We start from the raw sequence: 19,247 nt of genomic DNA on the forward strand, positions 1-19,247 counted from the left end.
CAACATGAGTAACAAACACGTGTGACAATCAACAACATTGTACATTTAATTTATGCATAGAAGTTGAATATAGAGGTATCATAGTTGGATGTGACTAGAGATGGAAGAGAAAAAGGAGGAACAAAAAGAGAGGGGGGAGTGTGTGTGCCACATGATTATGGCGTGCTACTATAGCCCAAAAGCCACTAACATGACCTACGGAACCCAATAAACGTTAAAATGGAGCACCCTCATGAGAGGATCTCCATTTTGCATAGATGGGAAAAAAACAAAAAACAAGCCGGACTTTCACTTGTTTCACATATGTATACATATGAACTTTAAAATGCTAGAATGGAAAGGGACGTAGCAACACGATGTGTGCTTCGCACACAATAACTTGCTCTCGTTTGAAATGGACTTGATTTAAGGAGACATTGAGTTTGGGATATGCTATTTTTGGATATAGGATCTTTTGTCAATAAGACTATGATGCCAATAAAATGTCTCACTTTATTATTGTTGTTGTTAGTAAAGCCATATTGCTAGAGAATTCGAACAAAAGATATTCTGCAAGTGTGCTTGTGTATTTTTTCAAACACTGAGCCTTTAATATCATTTGAGCACGTAATCACACAACTTTTAATATTAAACTTCTTGCTCGACACAAGTTTAGTTTTATGAGGATATGTTAGGAGCCAATTAAAAGCAGACTCGTTAATTTTAACTCGTGTTTGGCATAATCATTTCCTAATTTATGTAATAAAAAAAAATCTCCATAAAGTTGTTTATTTTCTCAGTGTATAATTATATGCTTATTAACTCCCGCCAAGAGGAACCTACCTTTGATCCAACATATATTATGTTAGGAGCCAATTAAAAGCAGACTCGTTAATTTTAACTCGTGTTTGGCATAATCATTTCCTAATTTATGTAATAAAAAAAAATCTCCATAAAGTTGTTTATTTTCTCAGTGTATAATTATATGCTTATTAACTCCCGCCAAGAGGAACCTACCTTTGATCCAACATATATTTCAAAATTTATGTTGCCTACATTTTGAATTGTTCATAAAAAAGTATGATCATGCAAATAGCCTAAAGTATTAAATATATTCCTCGTGTATAAGGATCAATATCAAGGTAACATCTCTTGAGCACTAAGAAAAACTGATGTTAGATTGAGAAGTTAACATCATATTTTGTACAGTTTGTGATCACAATCAATAGCACATGTAGAGATATTGCAATATTGGTGTTGGCACTTGATGGGAGTGGCTATTGTTATTTTCAAAAGCCACATCATTGTATTCTCTTTCCTCATTTGAACCCTCTTTAGTCATGAGAAGAGCTTGTATACACTCTGTGGAAATAACAATCATCAATTTAGTTGAATGGGACATTAGCTGCAAAGTAATCATCGTTGAAGTAATGATAGCGAGATTTGGTGGGAAGTATTTAGAGACTTCGAATAGTTTATATAAATATGATTGATTTCAAATCTAGACAACTAGAGACAATATCAAAACATTATGCAAAACCACCTGCTCGCCCCGTGTATTTCGTACCTAGTCTTGAATTTTCATTTGCAACAAGCTGCTTTGTTGTGCCATCTTCTCGTTCTACGAGAGATCTATTATTAATTTGGGAGGGGGTAGATACAAGCATTTAACTTTGATGATGCTCTTGTTAGCATACATATATATTTTTCCTAGGTGTTAAAGAGTACGATTTGATATATGATGCATAGAGTAGAGCTCCTGAGGAGGAGATTCGAACATAAGGTTCACACACTTCAATACATGCACTTTTTGTCACATTGGAAAAGGGGGTCTAATATTACCGTGGAAAGTTCATATTCTAGGCTGTAGTAAATCTCATAGTTTTAAAAAGGGTTAACTTTTTAAATTCAAATGAATAGAAGGGCACTTTGTGTTATGTTGTTAATCAACGCAATAAAGACGAGCCACAATGCACAAAGGTCTCGTGAAGCTTCTCAATCTCTCTCTCAACATCTTGATTCCTATTGATTAGGTAGGATCAAGTCTCTAAAGCAAACAAGACTAGTCATACGAGAGATCAAACTTGGACGGGTCAATCGAAAAAAATAATCCCAAGAAAGAGTGCATGAAAGATGAAAAAATAAAACAAATGTTAAACATTCCAAAGAGTGTATGTGCAAAGAGGTTGCCATTACAAAATGCTTGGGAGTGTTTATCGTTTTATTATTTCTCTTTGTGCGAGGAGGCGCCTCTTTTATTTACAAACACTGGAAACAAAATGCGAAAATTATCATAATCAATTCAAAGTAAAATGTTACAATTATTTAGTGAAACAAAACTTAGTTCCTTTATTTTGTTCGCACTATCATGGGCAAAAAAGACAGAAAGGTGTAGAAAACGAAAAAAGAAAGGAAGGAAGGAAAAGGAAAGAAATAAGAGGAGGAGGAGGAGCGATGTGTCCCGGCTCAAAGGCGATCCCTCGTTATTTGACACTCGATGAGATATTTCCAGTCATACCAATCTTCGAATGTCCGTGTGGTGATACTTCAAATTTGGCCAACATTTTCCACTATGAATACACGTTTCTTTTTTTGTTCGAACTCTTATCCTAAAGCATCTATAACCACTGGGTCATCTCTCCACCAACGTGCTATATGGTTCGAGTAGACGAATATTCCTTTTTCCAAATTGGACAACGCGGAGCAACTGGCTCCGAGTTTCCCAGCAATTATGGAATTATCTATATGGCTTCCGTTTTCGCTGTCCACGCATCCATACGTGGGTGTGGATAGTGTAAAGCGGGAGGGAGGGTATACAAACGAGTCACAACACATACTTGGGTGAAGGGGAAGGAATGGGGAGGCAACAAGGGAAAGGCGGAGGCCCTAGGGGCGGGGTGTGAACAACATTCACCTGGCCACAGAGGCCGAGTCCGAGGTCTCACACATACACATACACATATTGTCATACACATACACATACACATACTATGTATACATATACATATACTATTATAAGTTATAAGTTATACATACATATGTTACATATGTATGTACATATGTATGTATGTATGTATTGATTGATTGACTTAAGAGCTTTATGGAAACAGAGCCCTTACTTGCAGCTCTACTACTAATAAAATAAAAAGAAAAAGCAAAAGCAAAAGCAAAAGCAGTAGTAGTTAGAGCCTCTCTGTTCCTTCCTTCTCTTTTCGCTATCAAAGCCTAAATCCTTCTACATACATATTCATTATTACATAATCTCTCTCTCTTTCTCTCTCTCTCTCTCTCTCTCTCTCTCTCTCTCTCTCTCTCTCTTCTCTCCATATTCTGCTTTCTCCTCCTCCTTCTTTCTTTTTTTCTTTCCTGCCTTCCTTCCTGCTCGCCATCGCCATCGCCATCGCCATCGCTAGATTCTCTCTTTCTCTCTGTCATCCTCGCCTTTTCCTTCTCTTTCCCTCGCTCTGCGAACAACCCCTTGATCTCAACGATTGATCCATCCCAACTTGTAATACCTTCTCGAAAATTCCTCCATCATCGGACCTCGGAATTATCTTCCATCACTATCGCCCTCTCCATCTCCCATCTCCCATCTCCCATCTCCCATCTCCCATCTCCCATCTCCCATCATCCCCATGCCCACATCTAGTCCTTGCAATTTTACACACCTGCAAAGATCGATCCTTCTTCTTCCTTATTCATCTTAAAGCTTAATCAGAACAAATAAAATCAATGCTCATGACCTAACGTAATATAGCTACATCTTCGGAGAAGAAGAAGAAGAAAAAGAGGAAAAAGAAGAAGAAGAGAAAACCTGAATACTTTATCGAGTCCTGTAAGTATACCACAAATAATGACATTGCTGTTGAAGGTTTGCAGATTTAATTACAGCTTGAAGAAGAATTAGAACACTTCTTCGAAACTATGGTGTTGCTTCTTGATTAACAATAGAAGCAAAATCAAGCAAAGGCAAAATGGCTACTGCTGGAAATATACCTGATGGATCTATGTCCGATGTAGCGCCAAGCCAAAGAGTTATAAACCATAAAAGGTCTATGTCAGATATTGATCAAAACAGGCCTACTAATTCAAAAAGCACTAATCCTATGAATCAGGATCCGACCTCGGATAGTTTATATGCTAATTCTTTCACCAGGGAAAATCAAAGACCAAGAATTATTCGCGAAGGTTCCATGGTGAGATTTGGGAGACGAAAATTTGGTCGATCCTTCATGCATAATCGGCACTTCGTGCTTGAGCCTACACGACTTTCTTATTATAAGAAAAAACCTTCAGAAGATCAGGTGAGTTTATAACACTAGTGGCTATATAAGTAGAAAGAAGATTGATTCTGTAATTCTATAATGAAATTAAGAGAGCTTTAATTATACAACAGGAAGAAACCTATTCATAATTTGAATGTTTCTGTTAGAAGAAAACTTTGAGAAGGTTAGGTGGCTAATAACCACAATCTATAAGCAGAAAGACTCTCTATTATTTGAAGGTTAAATAATTCTAATTATAAGTAGAAAGATTCAGCAAAGATGGGAGAACTCTAATCATTAGAAGTTTAAAGATCCAGTCTTTCAAGAAGGTGAATCCACTCCATTTCATGAGTAGAAAGATTCAGTCCTCAAAGATGGGAGAAATCTAACAATTAAGTAGAAAGTTTTTACTTTAGAGGTGAGAAAACTCTGAATTTGCTCTATTTTTAATTACAAAACTTCAGTCTTTTCTCATACTTGCAGGTAAATCTGTACTACATTCTCTGATCCCTTGTTCTTTTGCGTCTGATTCATGCTCTCATTATTATATTGCAGATTCCTATCAGATCTCTTTTCTTAGGTCCAAGTTGTAGAGTTGAAGACAAAGGCATGGAACACCACCATGGCCGTGTAAGTATTTGGGTTTTGTTCTTAATTTAATAATTCTACAAAGTAGAGCAAAGAGGTAGTTCATAAACAATTGTTTCTTGGTGAGATTTAGTGTGAAGGTTTGTGGAATCTATTGTTTTATTTGTGACATTTAGCATGAAAGGTTTGTGAAAGTGATATTTAGCATGAAATATTTGTGGAATCTGCTAATTCTGTTGGAAATTTAGGGTGAAAGATAGAGTTTTAGCATGAAAGGTTGTGATATCTATTAGTGTCTTGCTCAGGATGACAAATTTGTGGAATCTTTTATTCCTAAATGTGAAAGGTTTGCAGAATCTATTATTTCTCAGTGAGTGAAATTTAGCATGAAATGTTCATAGATTATCGAGGGAGTATAACTGGCATTGCCTCAAGATGAGAGATATCCTATCATGTCTTATTAAATTTGATTATAGTGTATTTCATCATTTTTTGGACAGGTGATATTTTCTTTTAGCAAAGGTCAAAATTACTACATTGTGTCTGTTTTGAGTGCCTTTCAATTTCTGCATTTTAGTCTAAAGCCTGACTTTATGCATACAGCTGAAATGTATTGGAAATTTGTTTGCAGGCTGTTTTTGTTCTCTCTGTGTACAGCAATAAGGATAAATCGCATGCAATTAAGGTTTCTTAAAGATCAAATCTTGAACATCATGTTGGGGATGATTATTCTTTCAAATGAAACTGGTTTATTGGGTTTAAACAGATGGCATCATTTTATCTAGAAGATGCAATTTTATGGAAAGAATCAATTGAACAAGCGGTCGAGCAGATAACTGTATGTTTTAAGCAAATGATAGTATGATTAAGTTTTCTATAACATGTCTTATCAGGTATTGTAATTAAGATTCCCTATGGAATATTTTCAGCATCCTCATATTCCAGGGGTCAATGGAAATAATATTCCTCAAACTGAAGTGAAAGAAGGTATTTTCCGTGACAGGATATCACCATCTGAACACGAAAGCAAGTAAGTTCTGAATTATTGAGAGGAAGAAACAAATCTTTAGGTATTTTTGACTTATTCACACAGTCAAGTAAGACATAAAATTAGAATGCACTTTTATTTCATTACTGTAAACCTTCAGTTCTCAACTATTCTATATGCGGCATAATTCAACTAATGGAAGTTAAAAGCAAATAGTTTAAGAGCCTCTGATGTAAGGACAAAATGCTCCCTTGGGCATCCTTTTATAGTCTCTATGGGTGATGATGTGCTGGTGAGGAGACCCTTGCTACTTATCAGTTCACATGTCTTTGCTTCAGCACTAGGAACCTTGATTGGTGTGTGACAGTCCTGATCTGATTCCTCTATTTCTACTCATAAGTGCATGCTCCTGTGCGTCTTTCTCTCTGTCATGTTCACATTTTGCCCGGCAGTGTGCCTTCCTTGCGCATTAAAGATTATTCTTCTGGTGGTTTTGGATCTTATGCTTGCCTCGACATGTCTGACTGGTTCCTGAACTCCACTTACCCTTGATTGGAATTCAGATGCTATGGTTCCGCCCTGTTGTGCATTGATATTTGCAATTCTCCCCTCTAGGACAACCTTGGTAGATCAAATATATCTTATCTCTCTAGGCTGAAGCCCACTTGCACTTTGCGCAGTGGAGAGAATGCGGGACAACACCTGGGTGTGTGTCATGCTGTGCTGCCTAAGGGAAGCAAGCTGCAAAACAGGGAAGTACCTAATAGAGTAGTTGGATTGGTCATGCACCCACATGAACCCATTACTCTAGTTATTTTGAAAATAACTCCAACAGCGAAATCACCTTACCTAGCACCAGTAACAGTCAATTCGTAGATAATAAGCTGAGACCCAGAGATTTGCCCTGATCAAATGGCTCAAAACTTTATTCAAGAAATCCAACTTTCTGGATAGCATCTTGCAAACAAGCAAACATTAAGCACACAAAAGCCCATCCTTGTGCATGGGGAATCAATGAAGAGCGTAGCTAGCCCACACTCTTTGTAGGCACTTACTCCATGCCACTTGCTATCTCTCCTCACCATACCCATTGATTTAAGTGCTTGATCTCTGTCTTTCTCAAACCATGTTCCTGGTATTTGATTTTTCCGCTTCCTCTTGGGAGGGTGTTCCTCTGCATCCTCTTCTGTCGCTGTCATGTGTCTGATTGTTGTCTGCATCTGGTGGATGTCCTCCAAGGTTCCTCACTTGAAAATAAGGATTTCACCATATTTGTATTGGCAGAAACAGAGGAAACCAGCTTGCCTACTCTTGGTTTCTGGAGGCTCTTTAATACATTCAATCCTGGTTGCTGGTGGTGAAGGCAGGGTTGGCTCTGGTAGTCTTGGTAGCCTCTAGAGAGGTAATTGGTCCCTCTTTGAAGTATGATCTGTTCCTGGTCCTCATTCTGCGTGGCATCCTTCTTGCTATGCATTTGTGCAAGACCACTTCCGGACAGTGGTCTTGCCAGCCTCTGGAGAGGTGATTTGTCCCTCTTTCAAGCTTGAATTCTTGTGATCCTGTTTCTGCTGTGGAGTCCTTGCTCATAACTGGTGTATCTACCTTACACCAGTCCAGGCGACACATCTCCAATATCGCCACCATCTGCTTGATCCATATCTTCCCATTGCCTTCCACTGGGTGACCCTATCTATCCATGCTTCTGGTTTGTCCAGACACAATTGGGAAGTTGGGTTGAGCTTCTCTAACTTCTGCAGAGTCCATACAACTTTTGGTTTCAAAGTCTTGTTGCTTCCCCCATTACACATGGATTGGTTCTCAGCGCCTTTTCCACGCACACTCATTGCTTAGTTCTTCCAGGATTTCTAGCTGACATTGTTTTTCTCTGAATACCAGCATTGACCACGTTTTTGGGGCCTGAAGTGTCTTTGAGCAGCCACTTGGCCGAAACAGCCCCTGCTCACATGCACAGGGGCTGGATTCCTTGGAGAATAGAATAGAATGAATATTGTATCATCCACGAGGCCAAATTTGACCTTTGAGAACAAACCAACATATCATCTTGTATGTGACTTCTTCCTAAGAAAGCGGATCGCTACTGAAAACTCTCGATATGAAAATAATTCATGCATGTATGTGCTCACCCTTCTTGGTGGAAATTTGAGTATGAGACGTTATCATGCCCATCTAACTAGTCATCATATTTCTCTGAATTACTTTACGTGCTGAGCATGCAATAAGTAAGTGATATTCATCCTCCACTAGGTTTTCATTGCATATCTTCATATTTGGGCGATGATGCCATGATACTACCTCAACAACTGTGTGAATGAGTTTGAAGAAGTGTTAAGGGTCTCTGAGAGCCAAGGTTCATGGGGGTGTCAGATGCGATTGGATAAGTTCTGGTATTTTTTTTCGTGTATTGGGGCCAACATTGGGGGGTTAATCTTTGCATTGTAATATTCCAGTTTTGACGTTTTAGCAACTTGCCACTTCATCCTTAGTGCTTCGAGTAATCTATTGATGCCTATGAAATATATGATCATTGAGCATAGATCTTTTAGGGTTTAGATCTTTTTCTCCCCATCTCTTAAACTATTTAATAAGGTCAAACACCCAATCAGATGAGAGAAATTTTCTCTTATTAATTTTTTCTACCTAGCTACCTAGTTCCAAGCTTGTTTGGGCAGTCTATGATCAGGCACATTCTTGAAGTATGCAAGTATGCCATATACTTATATATTCTTTGCATGGGCTAGTATCTCTATGGGCTAAGCACCTGTATCTAATAGCATGATAGGATAGGATGTTGAGGATTTAAACCCCAATTGTCTTCGTAAGAACATTTTTTGGAATTTCTCTATTTCATTCCATGCACTAAGTGAGATAGTGCCAGCCCACACTTCCACTCCATAAAGCAATACTAGGACTGCCATAGCACGGAATAGCATCAACCTCACTTCCCATCCTCGAGTATCAGTTTGGTTGCATTGATTCTTGAACATATAATAACTATTCCAATGTGCTTGAAGTCTAGACTCATAGCATACATTCTACCTATTTGTTGATGGGACATTAATACCAAGATATTTGAAGCTTTGCACCACTTGTATTGGGTCTCCCTTGTATGTAAAAGAGAGGTAGCGTCTTGGTTGTATTGCCTTTATTGCCATCATTTTTGTTTTCTCCAAGTTAACTGTTAGCACACTGATTTGACAGAATGTGTCCAATATGTTAAGTAAGTGCTGCATATCATCCACAATCTATGAGAATAAAACACCATTAGCATATGGGAGTATAAAAATAAGCTCATGCATTAGTTTTGGACCATCCAATCCTTCTTCTTTTGCAGCCTTGTTACTATTTCTTCAAGTTTATCAATGCATAGACCAAAGAGTGTGGAGAGAGTGGGCACCCTTGCTTGGCCATCATGTTGCTCAAACTTCCCAGGTTATGAACGAGAAGAGTTTGTAAAAGAAGTGTAGAAAGAAAGAAAGATATATTAACGTCTTTTAAGAGGCCAAAATGGCCAATAAGACCAAACAAGAGATTACATCTTAAGTGTTGTCTCGTCTTTGAGAACAACAAATCAAAAAAATAAGTAAATAATACTCCGTAAATATAAAAGTATATAAGATAAAAAGAGACGAGGGAATCTGGTTTTCGGCACATGTGAGATTCTCAAGTTAGATATATTGTAGCTTTTGTCTTCGAAAGATCTCTAGCATAGGTCGATCCAAAACGGAAATGTCTCCGAAGCGAGGGAAGCACTTGTGATGGTGGGAGATAATGGCTTTTATTTGTTGATGACAAGGGTGTCAAGGTCATGGTCCATGGGGCTTGGGGCCTACGTGCATGGCAAATTGCTATTGCCCGATCAATTGTAACCCCTTTGTTATGTCCTGATTGGGAGCCCATTTGTGTATCCCGTGATTGACTTGTAGCATTAGTAGGAGTGATGGGGCTAACGAAAGTTGTGATTGTTCTTTGTGGATGAGCTTGTGTGGCTGTATTTCTTCAACAACTTTTCCCGATATCTCTTCAGCTCTAGCAAGAAAAGTCCTAGGCACCGTTGGTCCTCATATTCCATTACCTTTCGTAGCGGGCCAAAGCCTTGTTTAAAGAGGCAACGGTATCTACCTCTGATTTCATAAAAGACACTACAGTGACAAACATAGTGTTCTTCGGATTCCACTCCTTGATGACACAATTGGCAAATTCTTTCTTCTAGAGGTATTCTTGTATATCTGCCTACCTCAATCTGTAACTGATGTGATGAAGTTCGCAGCTGCTCTATCACACTACGCAACGCATAGGATAGATGTATGTCCATATAAGGTGGCCTGATGATGAATCCATCCTCTGATGTGTGTAAGAAGTGCGTCTTATAGTGGGCCATCTTTATACCAAGTGGTATTATGGGGCTGATCCATGTTATCTTGTTTTCCAAGTTAATAATATCAGTTCGGATCACTCTATTCTTTTCCACTTTTGTCATATTTAGATGGGGACGGTCCAAACTATATTGAAAGGGGGGTAGTGCATTTATTTACTCATGCTATGTTGCTGCATTTCAGCATACCAACAATGAATGTCTCCATTTTCAGCCAGTTGTCTTGAAGACATAAGTGCCAACCTTGGGTACCTTTGTTTAGGGAGCTCCCAAAGACGTTGGATAAATGTCACTGATCGGAACAATGCCTCGGTGATTATAGGTGTTGCTCCCATCTCTGCCTGGATTATATCGTGGGGCACTGATGCTTTGCTCCTTATCATGTGAGCAATCATTGACACTAAAGGTCTCTCTAAATCTTTCCAATGATTTGCCTTGTTAAGACTCGGTCCCATGTTTCTACTCCACAGAGAAGAGTTGGTGTGACAAGTGTATCAAATAACCACAGCTTAGTTCGTGGCTCTTGGAACTGCAAATGTGCACATTATCTCTCGAGAGCACCAAGCGCTGCATATCCACAAGAAACTCGGGCACAGGCAGCCTCCTGTAAGGAGAACCAAGGCCTTGTAAATGTTACTCCTAGGTATGGGTAGGAGCGTGTGTATTCCACCTTTTCCTCTCCCAAGAAGAATTCTGGTTTTGTATCTTGTTATCCATGCTTGAGTGGTGTTAAACACCATCACTTTAGTTTTATCCATATTGATTGTTAAACCTTTGTCCGTACAAAATAGTTTAAAGGCATTTAGATGTTTTTGTAATCCCTCCAGAGAGTCAGAAATCAGCGCAATATCATCAGCATATAGTAATATTTGTATAGCTATACCTGCTAGGCGTGCTCCCGAACCCCGGAATCTCTCTGTAATGTGATACCTCATCTATATAGAGACCGAAGAGAGTGGGTGATAGTGGGCATCCTTGCTTCACTCTGATTATGCTAGCCACTGTCTCTGACAAACCCTTGGAAGACTGCACTTTTCCTGACACGGATTCATAGAGTGCATAGATTCCCCATTGCATATTTGTAGGAACACCAAGGGCTTCTAGCCGCTGCATAAGCTGAGCATGTGGCAGTGTCAAAGGCTTTTCGGAAATCCCCAAAGCAGCAATAAATCCTCTTATTATGGGCTCTGCCTTCCTCAATAACGGTCCGGAGGGTGAATGTGTGATCCAAAGTTGTGAACCCCTTCTGAAAGCCTGCCTATCCAATTGAACGGCAGCCATTCCGCTCTGCCCATATACTCAATTCTGATTCTAGAATCGACCCATATAGTTTAGCTAGTAATGGCCAATCATGATTGTCCTATAGTTGCTTGGCATCATGGGGTCTCCACTCTTGAGGATTAGCAGAATGGTATGCTGAGTCCATCTAGTAGGGAAACCTTCACACATGGCTCTATTAAAGATGTGTGCTAGCAATGGGAGCAAGGTGTCACGGGCATAGATAAAGTGCTCACCCACCAATCCATCATGATCTTGGGCCTTCCTAATTTGTAGCCAGATAGAAAAGTGTAGGATTAAAGTAGCAGAATTGAGACAATATACAATAGAACAATATTCCACCTTAAGGATAATAGCTTAACTTTGCTGAACCCCGGCTTGAACTCTTTGATCTTGAGAGACGAGAAACCTTTCCCCATGAGTTAGCTTGATTAATCGATTGTATGTATTTTCCTTGATGTCTAGATTCTTCGATTCCTTCTCCTTAGATAGATGTTCGAATAAGAGTGCATGTGATGTGTGAGTGCATGCGATGTGTGATCTCCCCTTGGTGCACATGTGCTAATATGTGATGCATGACAACCATGTTGCTCATCTGAGTTAGCACATATGCAATACTGCATAAGACATAATTACAATGATGAGAATATAGACTTTAGAAATACTTATCCTAATGGTTCACACTTGGTGGTTGCTATGTGCGGTTATGGGTTTGAGCCTCACACATGACACTTGCAATACTATTTGGGGAGTAAAAAAAGATTCACATGGGTGAGCCGTGTGGGGGGAGGGATGAGGGGCTGCGTGGAAATGTCATAGAATGCCAAGTATGAGGTGAAGCTAGTTGTGGGCTATCTTTACTTGCATTAAACATTTTCCATGCTCTTACTTTCTAACCCTAGAGAGTGTGTGCGAGAGAGAAAGAGAGAAAAAGATGTTCTATTGAAGGGTTCTGGAAGTTCAAGGTGAGAAGAAGTTTCCAAGTACTCGAGCTAGAATTGATGGTATGGAAGATTTTCAATTTGATTTGACATTGGGTGGTGTCAACTCTTTAACAATTTTATTTATAGTTATGAGGAACGATGAGGAGTCCGAAATCTTGCATCCAACATTATCAGAGCCTAAGAAAAAACATTGGAGGCTGTTTCAGTGTCATAATGGTGATTGAAAGTTAATATTGCTCTCAATGATTGTTCTATTTAAGGTTTATAGATACATAACTTGACAGATTAATTTGTAATTTTTACAGGATTGCGTATATTTGAAGAGATTCCAGATGATTTTTCTGTGAGTGCTTGAGATTATATATCTAGTTTTTATATTTTTTGCAGCATTTCCTATCTTCATTGTCCACACATTTTTCTAATCTTCCTATCAGCTATATTGATCATGCAGTCTTTATAACAACCTTTTCCACTATGATTGTTTGCACTAGCACTTATATGCGTTTTGTGTTTCCCAACACAATTATCTGGGATGAGGTCACTAAGGCAGGTGCATTATATAGTCACAGGGTTATATAAGAGCTATGAAAGCTGTTGGAGTCGTAGATGCAAAATGTGAAGACATTGTTTCATTGATTATGGGAATGGACGATACCCGAAATGAGTAAGAACTATTGAAGTTCAACCAGCATAAAATATAATCTCTGATAGAATTTCTGAATGAATTACAGGTAATATTTTAACTGCGAGAACATTTATGTGCAGATGGGATAGTACATTTCACAGTGGTATGATGGTGCAAGAGATCGATGGACACACTGCAATTTTATACCACCGGTTACAGCTGGATTGGTGTAGCTGGTAATTCCTTTATATGTACTTTTATAATCCTATATGTGATCAGTTGTACAAACTGATTCTGTTTAATGTAGGTTTATTTGGCCACGTGATTTGTGCTATGTTCGATATTGGAGATGTATTGAGAATGGTTCATACGGTATGAAATTATCTCTAAATGGTAGTAGTTTTCATAATCCAGTTTCTGAAATTTGTTTTTTAACTATTGCAGTAATCCTTTTCCAGTCGCAAGAACATGTGAATTGTCCCCCTCAACCAGGCTGTGTGCGTGCACATATTGAGAGTATGTATAAACTTCCTCTTAAGTAATCTCTAATGAGAAAACTTTCAACTTTTCAACTAGATTCTACATTTAATATTTTTGTTTTTGTTTATGATATATACAATCTGACTTGATAATCATCCTTAAAGTTAAGTGAAAATGGTTATACTGTCATATCTACAGGTGGAGGATTTAGGATCACTCCCTTAAAACCTCGTCTAGGATCTGAAAGTCCTCGTGCTAAAGTTGAGCACCAAATTCAAATAGATTTCCGAGGATGGGGGGTGCGATATTATCCGTCTTATCAACAACACTGCTTGTTCCAAATGCTTAATAGCGTTTCTGGTAAAAATTCCTATTCAATGGCTAATCAACACTGTTTAAATAAGAGCTTGCTTGTTTTGATGAATTATACAAGTCAATATTAATGTCTTGTACAATTTCTTATGAATAAAGTTGAATGTACTGTAGTTTTTTTCTACCATTTTCTGGCTAGTGAGTCATGACACGTATATAATTGATGAGATCTGTTATGTGCATGCTCAAGGTCCTGTGTAGTACATTCAGATGGCCAAACACAACTACAGAAATTTCTATCATTTTAAAAGTGTATTTTACATGGTTTTGATGCACAAATATCCATGAATGCTCTGCACTTTATTTGATACAACAGACAATTTGTAGGTCTTCGTGAATGGTTTGCTCAATGTGACGATGCTCATCTTGTCCCACGAATCCGGAAGATGGATACAGAACTTGTATCTGTCAAGAAAGGGAGGAAGAGGATACCCATACATGATGCCTCTAATTTGAATCAATATATTCCTTCACAAGGGGAAGAAGATGAGTCAGATGATGAGGATGATGGACAGCCAAACAGTCATGAGGTACGCAGTTGCTAAATATGATAGCTTATTTTATAAATTCAAGGATGCTCATCTTCTGTTTGCATTACCTTGTTCTTTTGGCTAGGCTTCTATTGAACAACTTTCGAACCAGAATATTGCATTACGTAAGTTACTTACCCATGGTTGTTTTATGTAATTAGTCAATGCGACAATGAGGGATGTCTATAGTTTTGAAGTAAATTTTATGTCAAAAAAAGAAGTCAATATATAACTCTTCATGTGCCATATGTAACAAACCAGCTTTAATGTAACCACATTCATTCAATAAGTGTTTTTAATAGAACTAAATTTTTGTCTGCATATTATGTTGAATCCATGTGCATGCAATCTTAATGAAAGACTATCGAGATTATCCAAAGAAATGGAACCGGATGCAAGGCCAAGAAAATATATTATCTTGGCTGATATGTGTGTGAGCCCATTCCAATCACGAGAATATATTCCACTTTATATAATTTTTACGCTAGATTACAAATGCTTCTTACATGCCCCTCTTTATATTTCTCTCCCCCTTACACAACTGTGTTGGGATAACATTTACTTACTAGCTGCGGAAATGAATGATGCATTCGGAAAATCAGGAATTAAGAAAACTCTAAAGTTGTCTTGAGGGTGGGAAAATTATGAGCATTCTCCGTTCATTTATTCTCAAGAGTACATATATGTTACAACAAGAGAGAGAAAACACAGAGATCACTTATCTAACATAAGGAGGAGAAGGCTCCTGCTTATAAAGGCCAGATATGGCAGTTGGGCTAGTCATTTGGCTACAACTTTAATCATTCTCAACACTCCCCCTCAAGATGGGCGAAAGATATCCACTAAGCCCATCTTGTCACACAGTCTAGAAAGACATACTGGCCCAAGTCCCTTCGTAAGACAATCTGCTACTTGATCTTCAGTAGAAACATGACTCAATTTTAATATTCGACCATCAAGCTTCTCCTTGATAAAGAATCTGTCAATTTTGATGTGTTTGGTCCTATCATGCTGCACCCGATTGTTGGCAATGCTGATTGCTGACTTATTGTCACACCACAGCCTCATCTGACTTTCTTGATTCATTCTTAGTTCTATTAGGAGAGTTCACAGCCACAACATCTCCGCAACTCCTACATCAATAGCTCTATACTCTGCTTCTGCTGTTGACCTTGCTACTACTGACTGTTTCTTACTCTTCCAAGAGACCAGATTGCCCCCCAACAAACATGCAGTATCCTGATGTGGATTTCCTATCATTAGCACAACTAGCCCAATCGGAATCACAATAGCCCTCAATGTTGAAATGGCAATGTTTTCTAAAGATCAATTAAAAGATGTTAATATTTCTTTCTTTCTTTCTTTCTAGATTACAAATGCTTCTTACAAACCCCTCCTTATATTTCTCCCCCCCATACACAATTGTGTTGGGATAACATTTACTTACTATCAGTGGAAATGAATGATGCATTCGGAAAATCAGGAAGTAAGAAAACTCTAAAGTTTTCTTGAGGGTGGGAAAATTTCCTAAAGGCTGTCATCTATGCTCTTTGCCATGAATATTCTAAATATTTACTATTCATTTATGGTGCAGCACAAGCGGATGCCGAAGTAACCGATTCAATTGACTGGTTAGCGTTTCCTAGTGTTGCTACTCATGATGACCATGATAATGCAAAGAATTCTTGGAGCATTCCAAATGGTAACAACTTCCGTGTCCGTAGTAGGAAATTTCATTTTGATCGTTCAAAGGTAAGAATTTAATGTGGATGTGCATGTGTCCTATTCAGAATTATCCTTCTTGTAGTAAACATTCAAATTCTGTTTTTCTATCACCAGGTTCCAGCCGGAGAACCTTTGATGCGACTAGTCTCAGTGGACTGGTTTAAAGGTTCGCAACGTATGGACCATCTTGCTCAGAGAAACGGTTGTGCTGCTCAGGTAAATTCTGTTGTAATGAACCCTACAAATTTAAAGTTCAGGATTTTTGTGTCATATGCATTCCACTAGAATCTTTTAGTTGTTTTTCTTGGATGTAAAATCTACTAAAATGGCATCCAATATGAGCTTTGATGTTTTGGGAATTCAGGTTTCACTATTTTGAAAATAGTCCAAGAAACTTGGTGCATCATGAATATTAAGTATTTTACATGCATTTCCCAATGAAAATTCTCTCCTTAATATAAAAGTAGACTTCGTGCTTAGATCCAATTTTCTCTTTTTTATGATTTAATTTGATAATTCTACTAAATCTTGGTAAACCTACAATTATGCTAAGATGGATCAGTAATCCAACACATTCCATATGGTATGTAGAAGGTACAAAATAATTTCAATCCGTCTAAAACAAATGTTTCTTTCTGATTTAATAACAGGTAGCTGCTGAAAAAGGTCTTTTCACCTTATTATTCAACTTGCAGGTGCAAAATCAAATCTATTTCTATTTAATTATGCTTGAGCACGGCCTGAGATTCAATCTATTTCTATTTAATCAAATCTCTTGATGTTGCTGTAGGTCCCAGGTTTCACACATTACAGCATGGTTCTATATTTTGTGTCAAAGGGACCCATTCCTACTGGTTCTCTGCTTCAGAGATTTATTGATGGTGACGATGGATTTAGAAATGGTAGATTGAAACTTATTCCAGCAGTTCCAAAGGTGATTATTGAAGACCGTTACTCTGTTCCATCCTGCTAAAAGTTTTTCATTATCAGACAAGTAAAAGGATTTAGGGTACATTTACAGGGAAATTGGATAGTTAGACAAAGTGTGGGAAGTACACCTTGCATACTAGGGAAGGCTGTTGATTGCAACTACTTTCGAGGACCGAAATACCTGGAGGTTCACGTCGTATTTCCTCTTGATTCTTGAAGGCCATTAGATTTCGTGAAATGTCTAGTGATTGTATCATCTTTTCTCTATTTTCTTTACTACAGGTCGATGTCGACATTGGTTCTTCTACTGTTGCAACTGGAGTACTTGGCCTTGTGTTTGGTACAGTGGCCTCTTTGGTGGTTGACATAGCTTTCCTTATTCAGGTTGGTAGTATATATTAACATCTATAGAAAACTGAAAAAATAATTGATAATTGTCACCACTAGAAGAAAACTGAAGCAATGAAAAACAGAAGTGAAGCACAACTCCTGTATAACTTAGAGGAATTATACCTAAGAGGCAGATAATGTGATTGTTTACTAGGAAAATGCAGCCGAGTTGCTACGTAAAAGAAAAAATCCTGCATACCCAAGTTTTGCCTAGTTTTTGTTATTCCACTGTTAATGCAAGGATTGGAATGAATTGACCGTATAACTGCCCAATAGCACATATAGTACATTTGAGAAAAAGGGGATGCATTGGCGATATAGCTGCTCAAAGAACATGCATAATTGCTCAAGTGGGGTCGACCAAAAGCATTTTGGGGTATTTGGGGCTATTTTCAGAGTTCTTCCCTTTTCAAGGGCTTCTAGTCATTATCTGGTTGGTTTTGTTTAGCCTCACACAGTGTGTCTTCGTGCAGGGGAATTCATTAGATGAGCTACCTGAAAAGCTGATTGGTACTGTTCGCATATCCCGTTTAGAACTCTCAAAAGCTATTTCTCCTTACCCCGATAAGGACTAAAAGTTAGCAATGCTCCATTCTTTCAAGACTATGATATCTCGGTTTTTACCTGAAGTTTGGTTACCAATATTGCTGCTATGACCCAGCAAGGTGTACACATGAATGTGTAAGCTGCTGAAAGCCAATGAAGTATACTTCAAATATGGAGACGAGCAAAGAATTCTCTGCTTTGATGGTAGAAGAATAAAATGTGTTGAATGACAGGATAATAAGTTGAAGTAGGCAACAGATTATTTACTGTTGTGTAGAGGCAAAATTTGAAAACATTTTTGAGGCAACTTCACTTCAATTGAATTTAAGTCGAACTGTAAATAAAGTCGCCATTTATTATTTTCTGAAGAATTATTTGTTTTGAATGTTTGTTGTGTCTCTGCACAACATTTACACGTGAAACTACTGATTAAATGTCAGTTGATCACGAATATGTCATGGTATAATTATTATTCTTTTATATGACTTCTATTCAAGCTTATCTTGATGATTCTAATGTCAGAAAAGTTTTATCGAAGAATGTCCTTGAAATCTAGATGCCATGTTGGATTTGGATCTTTTATCCTCCTGCAAACTTGAAGATGCAGGTAGTTTCATCCGACTTTGTTCCATTTACCCTTTGATATTAGTGCTATCTATAGAAGGATACTTCTAAAATCCATTACTTTATAGAGATTATCAATAGCAACCTTTGCTATATTAGTGTTATTTACAGAAGGAAGTTTCATTCAAGTTGAGGCATGCAGATTGAGTGCATTGTTGGGTTATAAAGTTTACAGGGAAGAGAGTGCGAAGGTTTATAATAGTGTCAATGAAGGATCTTAAAAAGCTCGGCTTAATATATTATGCATAAAATATATATACCAAATGGGAGTCCATAGTGATCAATGTAAACATTGGAGAGAGTTGCATTACATGAGAGTTATGAGGAGTTCAATCTATGTTGACAATTTTTAAGGTATGATGATACTCACGCACCTTTCCAACCATATATATGCTCACCATCTCATGTTCATAAGTATATAGTAAAGAGATACAAGATCGTCTAGATGTCCACATATTTATGCAACCAATATATGGATCACCATCTCTCATAAGTATATAGTAAAAAGATATACAAGATCTCGTAGAGACCGAACCAATATATGGATCACCATCTCTCATAAGTATATAGTAAAAAGATATACAAGATCT

The 19,247-nt window shown here is 37.9% G+C and overlaps 1 protein-coding gene across 3 annotated transcripts; it reads left to right on the forward strand.

Annotated features, from left to right (window-relative positions):
• Positions 1 to 3,550: 3,550 nt before the first annotated feature.
• Positions 3,551 to 18,522, forward strand: LOC147862974 (protein ENHANCED DISEASE RESISTANCE 2-like). Of its 3 annotated transcripts, XM_087321638.1 has the most exons (23): positions 3,553 to 4,030; positions 4,136 to 4,283; positions 4,800 to 4,874; positions 5,464 to 5,517; positions 5,599 to 5,670; positions 5,762 to 5,862; positions 12,440 to 12,495; positions 12,562 to 12,651; positions 12,741 to 12,778; positions 12,999 to 13,099; positions 13,201 to 13,296; positions 13,368 to 13,432; positions 13,505 to 13,576; positions 13,739 to 13,900; positions 14,240 to 14,442; positions 14,528 to 14,567; positions 16,037 to 16,194; positions 16,282 to 16,383; positions 16,818 to 16,862; positions 16,958 to 17,101; positions 17,189 to 17,284; positions 17,380 to 17,481; positions 17,961 to 18,522. In XM_087321638.1, the coding sequence occupies exons 1-23, from the start codon at positions 3,954 to 3,956 to the stop codon at positions 18,060 to 18,062; spliced, it is 2,199 nt and encodes a 732-aa protein (XP_087177764.1). In that variant the 5' UTR covers positions 3,553 to 3,953; the 3' UTR covers positions 18,063 to 18,522. The 3 variants fall into 3 exon arrangements, with proteins under 3 accessions (XP_087177763.1, XP_087177764.1, XP_087177762.1); XM_087321637.1 differs by having other exon boundaries at positions 3,551 to 4,283; positions 13,005 to 13,099; XM_087321636.1 differs by having other exon boundaries at positions 3,553 to 4,283.
• Positions 18,523 to 19,247: the final 725 nt, after the last annotated feature.

The sequence above is a fragment of the Azolla caroliniana genome, unplaced genomic scaffold, assembly GCF_043228905.1.
Source record: "Azolla caroliniana isolate FFs.n. ecotype wild unplaced genomic scaffold, voAzoCaro1.0.p SCAF_6, whole genome shotgun sequence".
NCBI classification, from domain to species: domain Eukaryota; kingdom Viridiplantae; phylum Streptophyta; class Polypodiopsida; order Salviniales; family Salviniaceae; genus Azolla; species Azolla caroliniana.

What these genes read in the sequence shown, in the direction of transcription:
- LOC147862974 (XM_087321636.1), top strand. Translation starts at nt 3,954, where the DNA reads ATGGCTACTGCTGGAAATATACCTGATGGATCTATGTCCGATGTAGCG. An exon ending in GAAACGGTTGTGCTGCTCAG is followed by an intron (nt 16,384 to 16,817) that starts GTAAATTCTGTT and finishes ATTTAATAACAG; the next exon opens with GTAGCTGCTGAAAAAGGTCT. An exon ending in ACATAGCTTTCCTTATTCAG is followed by an intron (nt 17,482 to 17,960) that starts GTTGGTAGTATA and finishes GTCTTCGTGCAG; the next exon opens with GGGAATTCATTAGATGAGCT.